This window comes from Lethenteron reissneri, chromosome 38 (genome assembly GCF_015708825.2).
Source record: "Lethenteron reissneri isolate LAM-NWPU_2019-01 chromosome 38, ASM1570882v1, whole genome shotgun sequence".
Classification (NCBI taxonomy): Eukaryota; Metazoa; Chordata; class Hyperoartia; order Petromyzontiformes; family Petromyzontidae; genus Lethenteron; species Lethenteron reissneri.
In genome coordinates this window covers 876,139-896,625 of record NC_083816.1, presented here as the reverse complement: position 1 = coordinate 896,625, position 20,487 = coordinate 876,139, and the positions used below count along the sequence as shown (strand labels likewise).

Below are 20,487 nucleotides of genomic sequence, written 5' to 3'. Positions count from 1 at the left end.
GGCTTCGCAGAGGACCTCAAAGATTCCCGTGACATCACTGAAAAGAAGCGAAGACTCGTCCTCCGAAGCGTTCGGGGTTCCACATTTTCCAAATTATAAAATTACTTTGGACTGTGTTTGTCTTTTGGCGTCTTCTGGTCTAACACCGTTTGAGACGAGGCTCAAAAGAAAGCTGTCTCTGGTGTGTACCAATCAGTTTCAAGGACAATGCATATATTATTAGAGTGTGTTTTTTGTTTGCATTCTGACCACAAGCATTGTGGTTAATGCAGACATGATTCCTTGTAAAAGGTTGCAGTTTGGTGTTTTAACATCTTAACACCTGTTTTGTTACTCTTTGGTTCTTTCGGCAAAGTCACGTAGGGGAAAAACCTATTATCATACTTAATTGGGATTACACACATCAACCATAGCCCCCTTCCGACAGATTAATGTTTGAGCTCACTCTTGCAAATGAGATGCATCCTGGTCTCCGGTTCTCACCTGGGTAAACTAAATCAACTTGAAAATGCGAAATTTGAGTAGTAATTTTAAAACGAAGCATATTTTTGCAGAAATTAAGAATGAAGCTTGTCAGACAAGATACACGATCCAGTATCACCTCACGCAGTGTTGCCACGTGGTGCTGTTGTGACATTAAAAACAAAATGGAAAACAATAGCTCAGTGGGTTGCACCTTCCTTTCAAAAGTAGCGGCATCCGGGGGGAGGAAACATCCGCAACAGAGTGTGATGTGGCGTCCAGAGTTCAAACGTGTCTTATGGCGTGGCACTAGAAATAACAACATCAATTATGTTCAATCTGACAATACTTCAAACTAACTCGACCATGGGAGCCTATTTTCAACGTAGCCGTTCCCTGGGTTTTAATCTTCCACGAAGCTCATGGTCCACCCTAAACCGCATCCCACTGCACAAACCATGGCAGATGCGGATACCTGAAGCACAAATGGAAAATGAAAAACTCTCCAGTAGCGTGGAACTGTGGTCATCCAGAACAGACCGTACAACGTGTAATGACGCAACACCCCGATCCACAAATACGAAGGAGACATCACGGCAATAAGCAACTCCGCTGCTCCTGACACGGTTATCTAGTTTGACGATCTTAATGTGAAATTGTAGTTGTTGCTCTGCATCTACATCAGCAGCCATACGAAGGAAAATTGCTCCCTATACATTATATATTCATACTGCTATGGATTCTGCACACATTGCAAAGCCCAATTGAATTAATGATGAAATGTGTGGCAATTCATTAATCGCAGTATAAAGGGGTGAACCATTACATGTACGTAGAACGTCTTTCACAGAGTACCTCGCCAACCGTTCTAATCTGAGATATGGAAAAGGAAAGCAAACTAAACGCAAAAAGCAGTTCTAAAGAAATTAGTCTTCAAACTAGATTTTAAAAGTGCATAGCTTCGGTAGTTTCCTAAAATCGAAAGGAAGAGCGTTGCAGACGCCAGCAGAAGCGCATCTGAAAGTGAGCGATGCGGTGACTAGCGTCTTTGTGTGATGGTTAGCCAAAGCCGCTGCTGCGAGGATGACCGGAGTTTGTGCGATGGTTTATACTTCTTGACGAGATCAGCAAGGTATTATGGTTCAATTGTGGAAAGCACTGCTAACCAGAAGGCTTAACCATATTCAACAACTATAATTTTGAGCCGAGCCTGACTAAAGATAGTCCTATAACAAGACGAGCTCATGTCAAAGGAATGTGGAATTTTGCTAATTAAACTGAACACCGCCCCTCTGATAATTAGAGCAGGGAGACAGTTTGACTTTGAACTAACTCTTACCAACACAAAAGGTCACATTTTTCAACAATTTCAAAGGGGTAGACTCATTTTCCATACTCCCCCCTCTTCCACCCCACCTCGGAGAGAAGTCATTAAAATGTTACATCTCTAAGGATTCGGCTTCAATCTCCCTTCACCGAACATTCAGCTTCCTGCCCCTCCCAACAAGCCATGTGTACGCATTTGATAAATGTTAATCGTTCCCTTCCCTAAACAATGCCTCAAACTCGAGCGGTCAATTTAATCCCAAACTAGAAATCACGAGCATACATAGCACCAAGGTTAACCCAGAGTGAAATGCGAGCCCTACCTCGGGTGTCAATCATGTGGCTCACAGGGCTGCTGACAGGCTTCGTGAGGACATGTTTTTGTGCCTTCAAGCATTGTCTTTCAGTCTGGGTGTGGTCCTCCAACAAAGCAGTGGGCTAAATAGCCCGTTTGCTCAAGCAGTCAGTCTCTCAAAGTTGAGGTCACATGTTTTGATATGTGGCTGAGAATTTGTATTTCATCAAAACTATATTAATCTGGAAAAAATATAAAATATATCTCCATATATATAAAAGGCAAAGTTGTGAATATGTGTGTCTGTTCAAAATATTTAGCGTACTTCCCGACATGAAACAAACTGCAAATTTGCCATGTGGGTACTTTCCAGACTGTACACCATGCAAAAATTATAAAAATACACTTTAGTTTTTTTTTTTGGGGGGGGGGAGCTAAATAATGCAGAGATTTTTTGCACGGCAAGTGAGCTGTGACGTCAAATCTGTCATGTGACCCGTGCATGTGGAAACGTAACGCATTGTAGTGTAGCGATTAGCGCGCTGCGCTACGAACCTGGCGACCCGAGTTCGATTCCTGCTCACGGCCTCCACCAGTGACGATTATTTGAACCGGTCCTGGGCATCCCCTAGGTCGACTCAGCCTCAAACAAGTAACTGTTGTGGTGTGAACATCACCACTGGGGAGACGAAGGCGGCCGGGTGTGGTGAATCCAAGTCCGGGTAGTACGGCTAGTACTTTATATAGTCGGAGATGATACCCCCTCCCCCCACGACTAATCAAGAAAAACACACAATGGTGATGAAGAATGCGTCTGGACTCATATTTGTTGTGATTGCATCCTTTCTACAGCCAAACGGAACGGGGCAATGCTGGCCCAGTTGTGACCCAGCATCAACACCAGGGGCCTTGGGTTTTCTTTCGTATGTATTCCTAGCAGCAGCATAAAGATGTATTTTTTATTTGTTATCCACTCAAAAGTGTCTGTTCAGACGCAGAGTGGATCTCGCCCATTCCTCCTTTAAAGGAGTGAAGACAGCAGCTGTGAACAATGTGGTCGATCGTTTGGGATTCGTGGCCGCACTCGCAGGCCGCCGAATCTTTGATGTGCCATTTGTGCATCAGGTGCCCGTATCGGCCCTACCCGGTCCCAATTCGGTTGATGGTCGACCCATTGGCAGAGTGGAAGGTTGAAACCAGGAGGTTCGGCTGTAAGGTCCTGTACGAGATGTTTATTTTTACGTCGGCCGCAGTCCAGACTTGCTTCCATCTCTCACCTTCATTTACATTTGCAGCGTGGAGTGAGGCTTGATTCTAAGCGAACAGGTGGCACTGGGTTTATGTCCCGATGTATCGGAAGGTGCGGGTTAACGATAATTTGTTGGTACTCCCGAACGGCCGCTGTTTCACGACGGGTTTGCGGCGGACCGATGTGGGTGAGCACTGGGAGCCACTGGGTCCGCGCCGACTTCAGTGTACCTGAGATGGCTACGCATTGCAATGTTCAGCTGTGTGTCGATAATGCGAGTGTGAGCACTGTGTCCCCACACAAGTGAGCAACTCTCCCGTCTAATACACAAGGGCGAGCGTGGCAGTCGGAAGTGTTTGCGCATCACAGCCCCAACGAGTTCCCGCCAGTTTAAGGGTAATGTTCGTACAAGTTTTTATCTTGTTGCTTAACTGCGCAATGTGTTGCCTGAAGGTGAGACTTCGATCAAGCACCACTCAAAAGATATTTCCGGAGTGGGTCGTGGGTGACGGCTTTACCACAAAACTCGATCCTCAGCGTACTTTTTGCCTCCGCGTTGTTGAGATGGAACGCTGAGGACACTGTCTTGGTTGGATTTGGCTTAAGTCGCCAGTAGTAGTAATAATCTTACAATTTCTTTTGGTCGGAGTTCAGCTGCGGTGAGTGTTGTCGCTTGGCTGGCCAATGCTAGATCATCTGAACATATGAACTTGCGGCTTAATGTGGCCGGCATGTCGCTGGTATAAAGATTAAACAGGTCTGGTGCTAATACAGACCCGTGCAGTAGGCAATTTTGTAGAGTTCGTGGGCAGCTGATCCGGTTTCCGAGATGGACGCGAAATTGACGGTCACTGAGCATGCTGGCGCTGAGGTAAACTGTATTTTAGCACTTGATTGTGTTTGCGAGTTTAAAGAGAAATCCTCGGCGCCAGACCAAGTCGTATGCAGAGGACAAGTCTATGAAAGCAGCCGTTGTTTTCTGTTTATGCTGAAAGCCGGCTTCGATGTGTTATGTCAAGGCGAGGACTTGGTCACAACAGCTTCGTTGTGGCCGAAAACCTACCTGCTCAGGTGGTATGTTGGCTTCCAAGAGAGGAGAGAGTCGAGTTAGCAGTAATCGCTCCAGTAGCTTGTCGTCTGTACAAAGAACGGAGATTGGCCTGTAGCTGTGCGGGTCATCAGCAGGTTTTCCTGGCTTGAGGAGCGCAATGACTTTTGCTTTTTACCAAAGTCTTGGACGCTTGCTCGTGGCAATGATTTTTTGAAAAAAGTTTCGCCAGCCAGGTTTTATCCTTTGCAGCCAAGGTGTTTTAGGAATTCTGGATAATCCCATCTATTCCTGCGGCTTCACCTGCCTTTGTTACCACCAGTGCAGCATCTATTTCTTCTGCGAGTACAGCTACAGACAGAGGGAGAATTTGTTATGCTTGTGGAGTGTATCTTTTGCGGATCGTTTTACTGTGCGTTCTTGTTTTTGACTTATGATTGTTTTTGCATTGCCGAGAAACTGCGCCGCAATCCCATAAGCAGTCGCCTTACGAGCCCGATGTTCTGAGGGTGCAGCTCCACCGAGCTTCCGCAGTAACCCCCATACCCTCCTGCTGGAGTGCGTGAAGTCAAAAGACTCCATCAATGCTGCCCACTTTGCTCATCCGGGGTTCCCATGCTCCATGAGCCATGAGGCCTCCGTGGGATCAGCCTCTCCCACTTGGCACCCCCTCCCCTTTCTCCATCTCTGCACCACCCTCGACAGCTGGGGGTGATTCATAAAATAGTAAATGTTTTATGGGCTTTTTTTTATAACTCTTAAACGAATTACAGATTTTAAACTAAAAGCTACGTAGATACATTTTTTGTTTGGGATATGTTTTAACGCCAACGCGGCCATGACAGTACACGCCCACAAGTAGCGTCGCAGAGAACGCCGGGCGTCTCGCTTCCGCGTTAACCCCACGGTGGCACAGAGCTGCTTGTGGAGATGGCGCAGCTCTCTCGTCACCACGAGTTCGGGATGAGGAAGTGAGTGTGGGTGGGCTTGTATGGCCATCGGTTGGGCCATTGCCTGGGATGGGTCGGGCTAGGAAGCGATGATGCTGTGCAAAATCCGGATTCTCTGACCCAACCTCAAAACGACGCCATGTGTGACGGGCCCGGCTGCGGCTGCAGTGAGAATGAGGAATACGCGAGCTAAAAAGGTTTCCTGACAGGAACTATGGTCTCTACTGGAGGGGGGGGGGGCATTGTGAACTGCCAAATGTCACGAATAGCTTCGAGTTGATATATTTTTCACGCAAATGTAAGAAACATTACAATATGAAAAACCAGCAGCTTCTTGTCAAAGTTTAAACTGGTAAAAAAAAAGTAGTGTGCCAAATGTACACTGGTATGGAAATAGTGTGATTAAAAATAATGAATAAACGTGGCTTTTAATTGACGACAAATTTGCCCAAAAACACTTGGGAATACATTTTGTCAATTTAAATAATACAAACATCTATATTTAACGTCCATGGCATTGAGTGAAATATCTTCGTACACACAGGGTCCTTCCTATGTACTCCGATTTGCAGCTACAAACAGAAATACAAAACCCCTCGTGTAAACGAGTCCTCAGACACAGCACGGATCAATCCAGTGTTTCTCTGGGCGAATGAGCATTCAACAGGACTAACTCCCGAAGGGATTTTGAACTGCACCCTCCTGGAAGAAATATAATCACTTTAACTGCAACACCGACCGGTCGGAGCCCAGTATAAGCACACTGTCATAATACTAAATTGATCTTAATTATTATAACAAAGGAATACAGGGTTTCTTTTCCACGGTGATTATTGTGACTTAGAACACGTCTCATCTCTGCCACTATCTTGAGCCCAGCAATGTACAAAAAGTGAATCATTAGCAATGTTTCACTTTTCTGAATAACAAAATGTACTTTAAATGATCTCTAAAACGTAGTAAATTATAATTTCTGCCAGGCTCTTCAGCTCATTCAATGTAAAACAATTACAGTGACCCTCAAATCAATCCACTATTTTGTCATTTGCTTACACATCTTCAAAATTGTGCTCAAGAGACTTGAAGCAATGCTATGTCTCCTCAAAATATTTAATTATGGAGGGAAATGAAAAGTACACTTTACAGCTAATTTCACCCAACAACCAATCAAATTATATATTATTACATTTGCACATCACATCAAAGCTAGTCATTTAACTGTAAATTATGTACATTGTTAAATCACAAAAGACTTTGCATGTCACAGAGCATATTTCCCAACGCTGCTGGTTCAGGAGCTGCTTCTTCTAGCTCGGTCTCACACGGGCAGAATGTCTGTGATACACCAACCACGAGTTGCTGGATTCCAAACTCGCATTACGACTCCCTCATTGTGCAATTCACAGGAACTCAAATAAAAATATCTGAGATGACTGCTTAACCCTTAACACTTAAATTCATGTAACTTACCCCACAACCTTTTCCTCCCTTTACGATTAGGAAAAAGGGTTCATCCTAACCTAACACGCATCTCCACGTGACAGAAGGTAATGGAGAGTCATAGTTACACCGCTTTCGCCTACAGTAAAATAAGTTACCTGCCACTTTCCTGTATATTAATCGCAAGTGCATTACACACGCATCAATATTTTTAACAGACGCGTACTTGGCAGGCAATCTCTTATATTCTTGCAAGAAAACGGGGAAGAAATATAATGAGCACAATGACACGGCAGGTGCATGCGTCGCCTAGGGAGCGCGAAGACGCATGACACTGCCAAGGGCAATCTGTATGCGGCACGAGCCACCAAGGCACAACACCTCCGTATCCATGCCTCTTAACGAGTCGCTCGACACGGTGGCCATGTGAAATGTCTGCAGTCGACGGGCATCAAACCCAGAAATACACCTTTTCGAAAACCTCAATTCTGTCGCAAATAGATGCTTAATTTGAATTACATTTCCACTGCCAAAAAATGTCATTTGCGACCAAAAACTTAGGACTCATCGAGGAATGTTACAAGAAGGAAACTAAAACAGGTACGCAAGGCACAACTATTGCAATCCACGTATTGCACACTCGCTTAGCAAGTACGTGTACAGCAGACTGATGCAGCACCAGCAGCCCTAATGAGGCTTGAATGTGGCGTTATAATTTGACGGCTGTAAAGAAACACGGTAATTGCATAATAGAGGTCCACTTCGTATTACCTATTGCTATGGCTGCATAAGCCGATATCATCCTGCGAACACACATCCTTTGCTTACACCGGAAAATATATTTCTTCTGCAATACAGTGAAAACACAAAAGGTCACGCTGCTAAATTGCCACACAATTTCAAAAGCCACACTTTCAATATTTTAATGCCAGCGGCGATCAGCCTGCTAAGCAAACATAACAGAATAGGTGACACGGTGGATTTCTGTCTCCAGAGGCATCGCACATACCGGTTTTACATTTTAGCCTACAATTACTGTAAATGTCACCTTGGGCCACACGCATTAACACCACGTTACTAGGATTCCCATTCAGCGGGTTCCCATGAAGGAGAAAGAACATGTATTCAAATCTAATTTCACACTGGTTTTCTATTCGTAGGCTTTTAGTAACCATTTACAAAAAAATGTATGGCACTTGACAATCATTTCGGGCAGTGCAGTGTGAGAAGTGGATGTTTCTTTACACAGTGACTCCCCCATTCATGTACACATGAATGGAGGGGTCCCTGCTGAACCAGGTCCTCCCCATGCCTCGCATGTCATGGAGTTTTTTTTACCACACCAATCAGCGCAGATTTATGAAGGCTGGATGTATGTATGTTTAACTTATTTCGCACCGTACGTAACCGACCGTGTTTGTCGGGCGTGAGAGCATAGAAGAACAGTGCAACATTTGATATCGCTGAACTAGCCGCTGCTGACCTCGCAGCACATCTCCGCAGCCACGTATTGCCAACCTGGCGTGCGTGGTAGTCACTCACTCAACCACTATCACTGCTCAGCAACACCTGCCACGCTTCCCATATCTGACGACATTGCGCACCCTTACTGGGTCATTTGGTCATAAGTTTCCCGATTTATACAAGCCTGTGATTGTGAAGAATCGATCCCCGTGTGGCTTATTTCAAGTCAGGACTTTATTCGCCGTGCCACGGATGCGTATGTGTGAAGAATGAGGCAAAGGCAGGTCGAGCGTGGTTCTGGACGCACCACCCCGAATGCGCGTCAGACCAGCGTTAAAATAACGCCACGATCCCGTGACCACCGAAGAGCGCGCAGGCTGCACAGCTTGTGAAACGAGCACGTGGGCCTGGCCTGAATTCCATTGGCAGCCTTCCTGAACCATGTGAGTGAGCACTAGACTGGCAAACACAGCTTTCCTGGGGTCGGCCATGCAGCTCACTGCCAATGGAGCCACATACTCTTAACTGGGTCGTTTTCCCATATGGTAAGTCATGACATCACCTGGATCGACACATAAAACACGTGCGGTCAACGGCATCTCTAAATAAAGTAAACTTTAGGGCTGTGTTTTAATCGTTTTGTATTAAACACACCTAATAAAAATTACACATGTTAATGCTTGGGAAAGTGTAAGCTAACACAAGCAAAAATTTTACCTCATTACTTTGCAGGCATAAGACAAGGTACAGGAGGTACCAAAACCCACAAAACAATGGACTGGGGAAAGTGCCGAGCCGTGCCAGGTAAGGCCCGGCCACAGCCTGGGTCTCATTTCTGATGGCCTTGGATGCCTAGAATAATAACACTTGCCCCTATGGTCTAGAAAGCTAAACAGGGGGCCTCTCTTCATGTTGTGTGTTTCAATGGTATGCAAAGAACCAGCACTCAAGATTCAATGTTCCACCCATTTGCTAAGATAGAGACAAGCCATTTCTCCGTGAAAAGCAACACATCTCCGTTGTTGCTCGTCTCTACTTGTGAATGACGACCAGTGGTGGAAATGCCACATTGCTGTGGTGTGGAAGGGGCCTTCCTTGCAGGAAGCAACTACGTACTTCTGATGGAGTGTTACTTCCTTAATTCATCCCAGCTGGTTTGATAGTCCGAGAAAATCACAGACCACCATTTTAACTCAAGTACACTCTGACTGCAGACCTTACGATTGTCAAATTATCCATAAACATAATTACAAAACAACCACAGGGACTCCTCTACTTAAGAAAATTCGACTTACAAACTTTCAGAGATACAAACAAACCGGTCTGTATGTCAAGTTGCTATTGCCTATTAGAAGTTGTTTTGTGAAGAGAAGAGAGCAACTGTGCAGATATCTCTTGGTAAGTTTTTCAAGAGAGGAGAGAGGAAACACGAGCACAAAAGGGAATTAGCATCTACATCTGCAGAACATAAAGAACCAGTGGCATCTGCAGAACATGAAGAAACAGTAGCATCGACATCTGCACAATATGAAGAATCATCAGCATCTACATCTACAGGAGATTATACAACTTTTAAAGCCATTCCCCGTTATTAGTGTACATGCCGTACAACATGTTTGGAATCGACAGGAGTGAAGTTGGACTTATAAGAAAATCAACTTACGAACAGACCTCTGGAACCTAAATTGTTCATAAGTAGAGGAGTCCCTGTAATTGCTTGCTAAGGCAAAACAATATCATCACTGATTCGACATCTTTAATCGAATCAACCAAGTGGCTTTCCTTAAAACGCTCTGCTGCTAGACCACTCAGATTTGATGGCTTACCAAAAATCCATAAAGAAGGTACACCACTTCATCCTATCGCATCCACCATTGACTCACCCACCTACAAACTGGCCCGATTTCTGTCTGAGACCTTACAACCATTCACTGGTAAGACCACCTCAGCTGTACTGAACTAAGCTCACTTGGTATCGTTAATTAAGGACATCTCACTGTCTCCAGGTGATTTGCTTGTCAGTTTCAATGTAGTATCTTTGCTTACCAAAGTTTCTGTGCCTGACACTATTGCAAAAATTGAAGATTTGGTCCAACAAGGACTGAATGCTGATATACCGGCCCTGGTTAGACACTGCCTCACCAACACTTACTTCACCTGGAATGTAACATTCTACAAACGAGTTGAAGGTACCCCAATGGGTTCTCCCTTATCTCCAGTTATAGCCAATGTTTTCATGAAACAATTTGGAAGAGGTACGTAGATGACATGTTCGCCATCTGGCCACATGGCCTACCAGCTCTGGGCCAATTATTCAACCACATCAATTCCATACACCCAGCCATCAAATTCACCATGGAGGTGGAAAAGGATGGCAAGTTACCATTCTTGGATGTTTTAATCGAAAAGAGACCAGATGGCTCATTGGGACACTGTCTACAGGAAAGCCACCCATACAGATGCCTACCTGAAACATGACTCCCACCACCATCCATCCCAGAAGAATTCCCTCATCAAAACTCTACACCATAGAGCTCGATGTATTTCCAACTATTACCACCTAGCCAGTGAACTGGAACACATACATCAAGCCCTCAAGATGAATGGATATTCAGACTACACAATCCGTAAAGCTTTCACCCCAACCGTTGGGAAATAACCCTCTGAGGACCCAATCAAAACAGTCACGTTGCCATACATAGCAGGGGTCACTAAAAAGATTTCCAAAATCATGAGCAAACACAAGATCCAGGTTCGATTCAACACGGTACATAAAATTCGTGATCTGATCCCATCTGTGAAGGATGTGATCCCTGACATGCAATATCGCGGTGTCTACAAACTAAGCTGTCTGCGGCAGTAGTTACATTGGGGAAACTAAGCGACACGTCTCGGACCGTGTTCGTGAACATAAGGTAGATCTGAAACACGGTAGGACCAATACCTCAGCCGTGGCTGATCATTGTTCTAATGCAGTGGACTCACACGTAATTAATTTTTCCAAGACGAAGGTACTCTGCAAACCCACTGGCAATCAGCAAAGATTCGTTCATGAAGCCATCCAGATATATAAAAACACAGACACAATTTCAACCGAGAAGATGGGTACAAACTGAGCAATCATTGGAAGTTCGTTATTAACCAGTTTAAGTCATAACTGGCTGTGATGTTTCCATTCTACCTGCCGATGTTAGTACATTAATAGGTTAAATGTCTTTACATTAACAGGTTAAATGTCTCACTAACACAGCCACCGTTGCTCATTTTCCTCACTGTGGCGGTGGCTCTGCGATCTTACATTGACATGCTAATCTCTCACAATACAATGGCCACCTCCGCAGCTTCGTCGTCGTGGAGGTAGCTCTTCAATTTATCCGATCTTACATTGACATGCAAATTTCATCACTAGCCCCACCCACTTCGCTTATGACCCTTGGGCTATACCCATCTCACACTTTTATAACATCCTGCCTCAGCAGCTCTCCCGCTATTTTTCACCTGATGACAATTGCTTGTGTTGCAATCAAAATGTCTTGATCTTTTTAATTCTATCTACGTGGCTTGACCGAAAGACCCAAAGAATAAGGCAAAACAGTTAAAAAAAGCTTCGAATTATATCATATTTACAATAAAGTGCCGCATTACATGCACATCAATACTGGCTCTGCTAAATGCAGAGCGAGTATTATTCTAACTATTTGAATGACTACAAGTGAATAGTGGGGGAACCCCAAGCCAGTATGTAAAATACTTAACGATCATCGTAAAAACGTGATGCGTTTCACAAATTAACTTGGGCAGCAAGCATGCCACCCTTTCAGCCCTACCCGCAATTATTATAATCCCACAATAAAACTGTCCTGGGAATAATTATAGTATTTTATTCTTTATCCTTTTCAAAAGTGACCATCACTCCAAAACTACATTACAAACTGCTGCGTAAATCAATACCAAGGGGTGGAGGTTAGTCGGACTCAAAGAGATTTTTACATTAGTACTGAACAAGCACTCGAAATTGTAGAATGCAAAGCTCCCTCTGCCCCATACAAAGCGGTGCCCATATGCAGCACACAAATTTGACTTTCTACTTTACGGTGTTCCCGCTCGTCAAGGTAAGAGTTTTGATATGGAACATGACAACCCTCTAAAGGTAACGCAAAAGACAAAAACGCAACTGGAAAGGGCAAATTCCCACACTGTTTGTGGTTATGATCTGGAAGTCACACGCCCATTCGAAATTCCAAACGTAGGGTAAATTATTTTACTTTTTATCGCCATTACAAAAAGGAAGCTTTCACACCAGGGGTGCAAGAATGTCATGTCTCACTCAAACCCAGCCACAACTTTTCATCAGCGTAACGTTTTTGAATCACCTGCCTCCTGGTAAGTAAAAGCGGATGCTAATTCGTCTTATTGAAATACAGTCTCAGATCCAATTATATACATGTTTATCCATCCATTTCCCTCTTATTCAAGGAGCAACTTGCGGATAAACACGTAAAATAGGATGAATGTGTTGCCACTTCAAGTCACTCCTCTTATCCACACGAAGGCTGGGATGATAATAGAAACATGTTAATACAGTGCAACTTATTTGCTTCTGTTTTGCAACACAAGTCAAATTCAACTAAGTTCCATGTCCTCAAGAAACGAATCAAGGTAAAGGCATGGAGGTCTGTGTCCCCCCACCTTGCTCGCTGGTTGCACAACCTGGCCCAGAGAGCCTAGCAGGGAATGGAGGCAAGGAAGGGCAATCGCTTGCCCGAAAGATTCAAATAATGTACTCGCATATGTTATGCAAATAAAAAAATAGAATTACAACTACTGTACCAATGTGTTATAGGAGTAACTCGTGTAGTGTTATAGTGGGACAGCGTAATTAATAGGAATACATGAATCGTTTATTATTAACAATAGGATCCCAAACTGATCCCATGCAATCGATAATCTGATGCTTCAAAATCTGTATTGGGTTTTATTTTCATCCAAACCCGAGCAATGGGATCGTATTTAAATCACTGCGTAATGTTTCAAGTTATTATGCAATGTGTTTACGCGTATCAGGAAGCTGCAGCCCCTTGAAAAAAAAACCACAAGTACAAGGGGATACCAGCTCAAACATGTGCTGTCATTTCCTGGCCACCTTGCATCCGAGTCGCATGAATCTCACAAGCCCCACCGCGCCTACAAAGCGCTGGGTTACACAACCACCAACAAACATGACTTTACACCAGCATAGCAGTCCCTCGGCTAACAGTGACATCGGTTCACGGTTTTTCGGTTAACGTTTCACCTCCCATAGGACCGCGTGGTTTTGCTCAACGTTAAAATTTAGATTAACAGTAACGCGTTTACGTCATGCACGCTGGCGCCAATTTTGGCCAAACCGTAAATGGGGCGTGCCCTCAGCCAATCAGCAACGGCTATTTATGAGCAGTTTGACTCTCATGGCTTTGTTTACATTCCAGATTAATGCTTTTAACGTGTTATTCCTATACTGTATTCGATTAACAGTTATTTGCGTTCACAGTAGTTGTGAAACGGATTTAAAAAACGTTAACCGAGGGACTACTGTAATATAAGAATCTAACTCGTGAATTGACTCATCGCACTTGCAGACATGTAATGATTCAAGATTCACCCCAACGTGACTCAACTGTCATGACTGATTGTGAGACGATTCCAGAATGTAGTCCCTCATGCTGATATTGACTGTCTCGTTTGTATTGCCCAACATTAGCATATAGTTTACGAGTCTCACAGGCACGATTCTATATGCAAACATTGCGAGCACAAACAACATCTATTTCAATGGAAGTGATCCACTGAACGTGTAAAATAAGGTAAATTGTACCTGTACAACAAATGAGATTGGTTATAAATATATGTTTAACAATGGACTCTGTCATCTGCCGGAGAAGACGCCAAGTAATACTTTCATCACCAGAGCATACATAGTGCCCGATTCACTCATCGCACAAACTCACCTGGAATTCTTGTAACGTCTATGTTTTATAGGTTTTGGATGCTATGTTACATGGTAGCATGTTATGTACCTTGATAAACAAACAGCTCATCACCATCACACTAGGTGCAAGCCAACCATGTTTTTTTGAAACGTTGCCATAACAACCACAAGGGCACGTCCTATCGAATTGCATGTTGCTGATGCAAGGTACACATTCCAAAATCTTTTTTCACAATTCCGGATATCGCCTGATGAAGCTAGTTGTAGTAATCGCCAGCGAAATGTCATACTCGAATTGTGAATGTTGTGGGTTTACTCTCTAACACATTGGTGCCGAAGTGGCAACTAAATGGCACGTTTTGTTTAATTGACAACCCTTACTAATTGGCGGGTTTAACGACATTTATATTTCTGCGATATAACCCAAAAAACATTATTATGGATAATATTGGTCGCGAAAGCCTACATGCTAAACCTATTCCAAAAACTTCCGTCTAACAAACCCAAAAGGCAACAGACTTATTTCAGTTATTTGAACAAACTAGTACTTATTTTGTAATTAACAAACACACTGTGCCTCTCCTGTTCTCTCCATTGACTACAATTAAAGTAAAAGTGGGTGATGACACCATGCACTTGGGGATCATTGCATTATGTCAGGAGCGAAGAGCACTATGCCCCGGGCCTTCGGGTGCCAGTTAAAAAATACGGCCTTAACCCGTAACTTTATACAGATATAAAAGTGTTGATGCGACAATTGACCAGCTCAGCGGTACTCCGAAATGAGCAAGTCGAATCATGCAAAAAGCCAAAAACAGGTTGCAAATTGATTGCGGGTGAAATCCTGTTCCTCTCGATTCAGCCTCAAGCCAGTTGGAAATAATAAAAAAACATAACTTTATCCTGTGCATTCATGCTTTTATTACAAATTAGTTCAATGCCGTAATTAAACATTAAAACTCAAACCGAGTTACTCACTATGCAGCCGAGTCATTGAGCTGATACTCGCGGGCTCGCCGAAAGCACGCCTGCACGCCCGGATCTGCCCACAGCCGCTTGATGACTTGCGCCAGCTCGGGTGTCATCAGCCCATCTTCCGCCGACCCCGCCAGCACAAACAGCTGCCGCGCATCATCCTGCACGCAGACCAAGTGTCAGACAATTACCTTGGTGCATCATCGAATTAACTGCACGAGCAACAGGCCCTTTTGAATTATATCACCGCACACTTGTTACTCTATTTCTAAGCAGAAATTTAGGTTGAATATTTGATATTAAATATTGTGTTGGCTGTTCCCAAGTCAGTGAGGTGAGTATACTTTCCTTACATATTAACATGTATTACACAAACTTAAGGACACCTCAGATTTGTCCAATTACTTTAACTGGTAATTATTTTAGAAATGTATCTATGCTGGTAACAAACTGCTAAAACAACCCAGCTCACAAATGAAAATTAGGGCAACAAACGTTCACAAAGAATGGTAACAACTCTGCTAACTACCCAGCCATGTGTTACATTTTATTATTTTCATGAAGACACACCTACATGTGTAGGTTTATTTTAAGAGAGTTTTCATAACACATGGTTAAAGCCTCTAACTCGCTATATCTCAAAGGGCTGCCCATTGCTTGTGGAGCACCATAATATATTTCCTTTCTGGATTGCAAACCTTATGAAGCCATTATAACTTATTTTGAAACACTGTAAAGCAGAAACCAATGTCCATGTTTAAGTTAGTACCCAGCGGTAGCTTTGCAGCTTCACGAACACAAGGGCGAAATGTTTGTGTTCAATCAAAAAGGCTGGTTCAGCAGATGCATGGCAGGAAAAGCATTCAAATGCTAAACTTTTTAGTTTGGTCACTTTCCGTCAAAAAAAAACCCCAGCAATGCGATTAACAAAACCATGAACGAGAGGCAATGTTTCACATACAAGGTGGCTTCACATGGGCAACCTTACCACCTGATCGTGATTAGCAGGCAGGGGGAAGTGTATTGCAACAAGGATTAAGGCTGGTTACAATTACAAACCATGTTCGAATGACATTTCATGCAAAATAACCACTCGCACTTCTCCTAATGCTTTTGAGAAGCCAATCAAAAATTTTTCGGTGCGCGTTTTGTTTCTCTATAAATGTTCATTCAGATATTATTCAGTGTGTTAAATGCGAGCGCCTTGTCATTTCCCTCTGCCTAACCACACCCTTTTTGTCTTGAATACATAGGAAATGTTCCACTACACGACAGGCACATGTTCGTTTTGAGTAAATCCGAGTAATATAGAAATAAAAACCTCTTGAGCATACGTAAAAACCTGTTTCAAATGTGTGCGTGAAAATGCAGAACCAATCTATACTGACATGCCACAGTTAAACCGAACACAAAGGCAGACAACAATTGTTTTTGACGGGTTATCTGTCTGACACCGCAATTTTCGGATCGTCTCAATGTAATAAAATGTGTAAAATATGAATTGAATTGTTATTTGATTCTACGTAGAAACAATGAAACTTGCAGACAATGATGATGTTTACTTACCGCCCGGCCAGCATCCCCAAAATCAATCCTCAGGTTTCCCATTGCCCTGATGATGGCGATGACTGACTGGATGGTGTTGCTGTACACCACAGCCTTGTACTGTTTACATTCCTCCTCTGTGTAGCCAGCCTCGTGAATAATTCTGAAAACACGGGACAGAATAGGTGAGAGGGAACAAAATATGATCATGTTTAATATCAATGTCTCATTAAAACACGACAGGCCTCGTGGTTGGTTATGGGTGGTTGAGTACGGTGTGAAAGGAGTTCAACATAAACATATACGCATGTATGTTTCAGCTTAATGGCATTATTCGTAGTGATGAAGTTGGTCACGCCTTCTTCCAAAAGTTAGCAGCTCTTTTCCAAGAATCTTTAAGTATTACCTTGAAAGAAAGGATAGTGGACACTAGGGGATGTTTACTGTTGAATAAGTGTGCTTCGGCAGGACCCGTTGATGTACGGGATGATTGCCAGTGGTTGAGACCAAAGATGGAATCGCAGCCAAAGCAGCGGACACGCACGAGTGTCCACCGCAATTTAGAGCGACATGTTCACGCACCTCATGAGTGCCAACACAGACATGATGATTAAGCTCATGAGTGGGGCTGGTGGAGGGGGAGACCAGTCGCCTTCATTGGGTGGGGGGTGGAATATAAAAAAGGGTTGAGAACATGGGCTTCAAGTGTGACATCCAACCAACTTACTTCATCTGCTTCACTATGGTGCTCTTCCCCGATTCTCCAGCACCTGCAATAGACAACCACACAAGCCCCGGGATCAGCCCTCCACTCTCTGCACCTCTCATGTGAAGGTTCATTTGAATTCACTTCGAACACGAACGACAACAGTTCGAGTCTTGGGCTACTGCTGGGGGGACACGTTGCTAGGCTATTAGGAACAAGCGACTGCTCATCTGTAACAGGGCAGCCGCAATGCTCATGGCCGAGGGCAGCGAAGTTTTTAGTGTGTTTGCGTGCCATGTTCTCGTGTGCACCACTGCCAACGCAGTCGCTTAATTTGTCACTTTAACTTGGAATAGATCACGTTACACGCTTGCTTGAAGATTCAGAAACGGTTACACGCTTGCTTGAAGATTCAGAATCAGAACATGTATTTGTACTGGAGAAATCCGATGCGCTATAAGGCCCCTTTTCACAGATGTCCAGTACGTCGTGCTTGCTTAAAACAGAAGTGGGGGGGGGAGTGAAGAGAGGCAGACATCCCACGGCCTCTTCCTCCACGCCTTTGTTCTCTCGCCTCGCTGCCCGATTCGCCTCGCTAGAGCCAGTAGCGACAACAGCCCTCTCCCGAGTAACATTCAACTCGGCGTACCACAGTCGACGCGCTCTCGTCGCTCGTCCCTCTACGTCTGTGTGTGTGGACGGTGTTCATCGTGAAACGTGCGGGACACAGCATGCGGCGGGTGGAGACGGCGGTGTGGACACAACACACGCGTGGCGGTGCTAAGGCGGCTGGGGGGGGGGGCACACGAACAGGCTCGACCACAGCCTGTGACTGACACAGCGAGCAACAGCATTCCACTTTTGAGTCGTTTCCACTGCGGCAAGCAGATTGTAATCATCACCACCAGCAGCAGCAGAGGCGGCCAGTAGTGTGCTTTGCCTTCTGCGAAGGCGAGGAAATTCCAGGCTGATGGTGACGACGCTCTCCGCCACGCACACGTGGTTTTCTCACAATATATCTTGCCTGTTCAGCAAGAGGTTAGGGTACCCCGATTTGGGGGGTGATGTATAGAGGGGACGAAAATAGATGGCGTTTGTCTGTGCCGCATTGTGGGTGCCCGAATAGCTGCGAAGGATAGCCAAGGTCTGTTTGTACCCGCGTGTCATTGTGCCCTGTGTACTTGCCCCAACAGTCTGTAGGCTACGTGGGGGATCTCTATCGTGAAACTGCGTCTGTGTGATGGGGAGGGGGGGGCTACAGGGACGCACCGAGCGAGCAGCATGAGGCTGTGAATAATTGATGAGATAGTATGCGCGGTTTGCCGATATCGTTTAATTCTACCGTGTTATTACTATATTGTCATGTGTTTGTGTGATGTGGAGAGCTGAGTTTGTGTGGAACGTACGCTCTGTTTAACAAGTCGCCTTTCGCGACCAATATCATCTATAATGTGGGTTTTTTTGGGGGGTTAGATCGCGTAAATATAAATGTGTCGTTAAACCCGACACCACCCGACAACCAATTAGTGAGGTTTGTCACGTGAATTTAACGTGGCCAATTCGTTACTCGGACAGCACACCGGTGTGTTGGAGAGTAAACCCACAACATTTACAATCTGAGTACGTGACAAACCCGGTGCGATGTGTAAACATCGCCAATAAGGATACAAAGGCGGCCGGGCGTGGTTCTGGCAACCACCCCCGCGTGCGCAGAGCCAACCTCCCGATACAGGATTCTGATGAAGATGCTCTCCAACACACACTGGCCCCAACAGTCTTGGGCCTCGATTTGGGCGATCTTTGCCCGTCTGTGTAGTGGGGAGCGGCAGTGGAGCGGTTCGCGCGCTGCGCTACGAACCCGGCCGGCGTCTCCGAGTTAAGATTCCTGGGTCTCCCCTAAGTCGACTCGGCCTTAAACGAGTACCCGGTGCGGTGTGTAAACATCGCCACTATGGACACAAAGGCGGCCGGGCGTGGTACTGGACACCCCCCCCCCCCCCCATGTGCCGTCCCGGCCTTCATAACAGCACTTGCCCCAACAGTCTGTTAGCGGCTACACGGGGGGGGGGGGGGGTCTTTATAGGCATGGCCATTCGTGTGAGTATACGCGACCGTCGGTACACATTTGTGTGTGTGGCGCGCGTGTGTGTGTCGAGTGTCCGGGACGCACCGAGCAGCAGCAGCTTGACCTCTCGGGACGCCTTCTCCCCGTCCTCTCGAAGGTTCCTGTCGATCATGCGCGACCTCTCCACGGCCGCCTTGTCCTCGGTGCTCAGCGTGCAGCCCATGCTGGAACGATCGCCTGTTTCTCGGCGGTTGTTACTGCTGCCGCTGTTGTTATTTGGTTGTCGCGGACTCCGCGAAGTCGGGCGGAGGCGCGGATGGGAAGGGGGGGGCAGCGGGGAGAACGATAAAGTCTCAACAATGGCGAAGAGTTCGTTCGCGAAACGACAGCCGCGGCAGCGGCAGCAGCAGCAGCAGGGCGAGAGAGCGCGACGGCACTCGGCGAGCCGTGGCCGCACGAGCGATGTGGTCGCGGTGGGACGAGGGCGCGCGAGGAGGTAACAATAGAGAGACGAGGGGGGCGAGACGCAGCGGGCGGGGAGGGGGGAAGGAGCGAGGCGCCGCCGCAGCCGCCGCTTGGGTGATGTCGCGCCCAGGAGGTGAACCTCCCGAGACTCCGCCCCGCTGCGGTCACTCGCGCCGAGACCGCGCGGCCGCCATCTTGGGTCAGGTTGGTTGCGACCGCGCGGTGGCGGTTACAGCGGGGCGCGGTGACGTCACGCCCCCTCCCGCCCTGCGTGCCCCGGGAGCGCGGGAGCCTCCCTCACCCAACATGGCGGCGCAGCGCCCACGCGAGCGGCGCGACGTCACATCCTGGCGGGTCGTCGCGTGGCGGCGAGGGGTCACTCCCCATTGGCTTGTCCGGCTTCCTGTTGAATTGCGGTTTGACCAATGGCGGCGCGCGAGACAACTGACGCAGCGCGAGGTGGCGGGGGAGGGGTGGGGGTGTGGTGCGGTGCCAGAGGTGAGGTTTTCCCTCCAGATCCACGCACCCC

General features: G+C 45.9%; 1 protein-coding gene across 1 annotated transcript in view; it reads right to left on the bottom strand.

The window, feature by feature from the left end:
• The window catches only part of LOC133351727 (guanine nucleotide-binding protein G(i) subunit alpha-1), a 29,446-nt gene extending 9,292 nt beyond the window's left edge, over positions 1–20,154 (bottom strand). Inside the window, exons 1-4 of the mRNA XM_061567158.1 lie at positions 19,599–20,154; positions 17,450–17,492; positions 16,744–16,885; positions 15,181–15,338 (exon numbers count right to left, since the gene is read on the bottom strand). Coding sequence (XP_061423142.1) covers positions 15,181–15,338; positions 16,744–16,885; positions 17,450–17,492; positions 19,599–19,716 — 461 coding nt within the window. The 5' untranslated portion in view covers positions 19,717–20,154. The remainder of the gene's footprint in view (positions 1–15,180; positions 15,339–16,743; positions 16,886–17,449; positions 17,493–19,598) is intronic.
• Between the last annotated feature and the right edge of the window lie 333 nt (positions 20,155–20,487).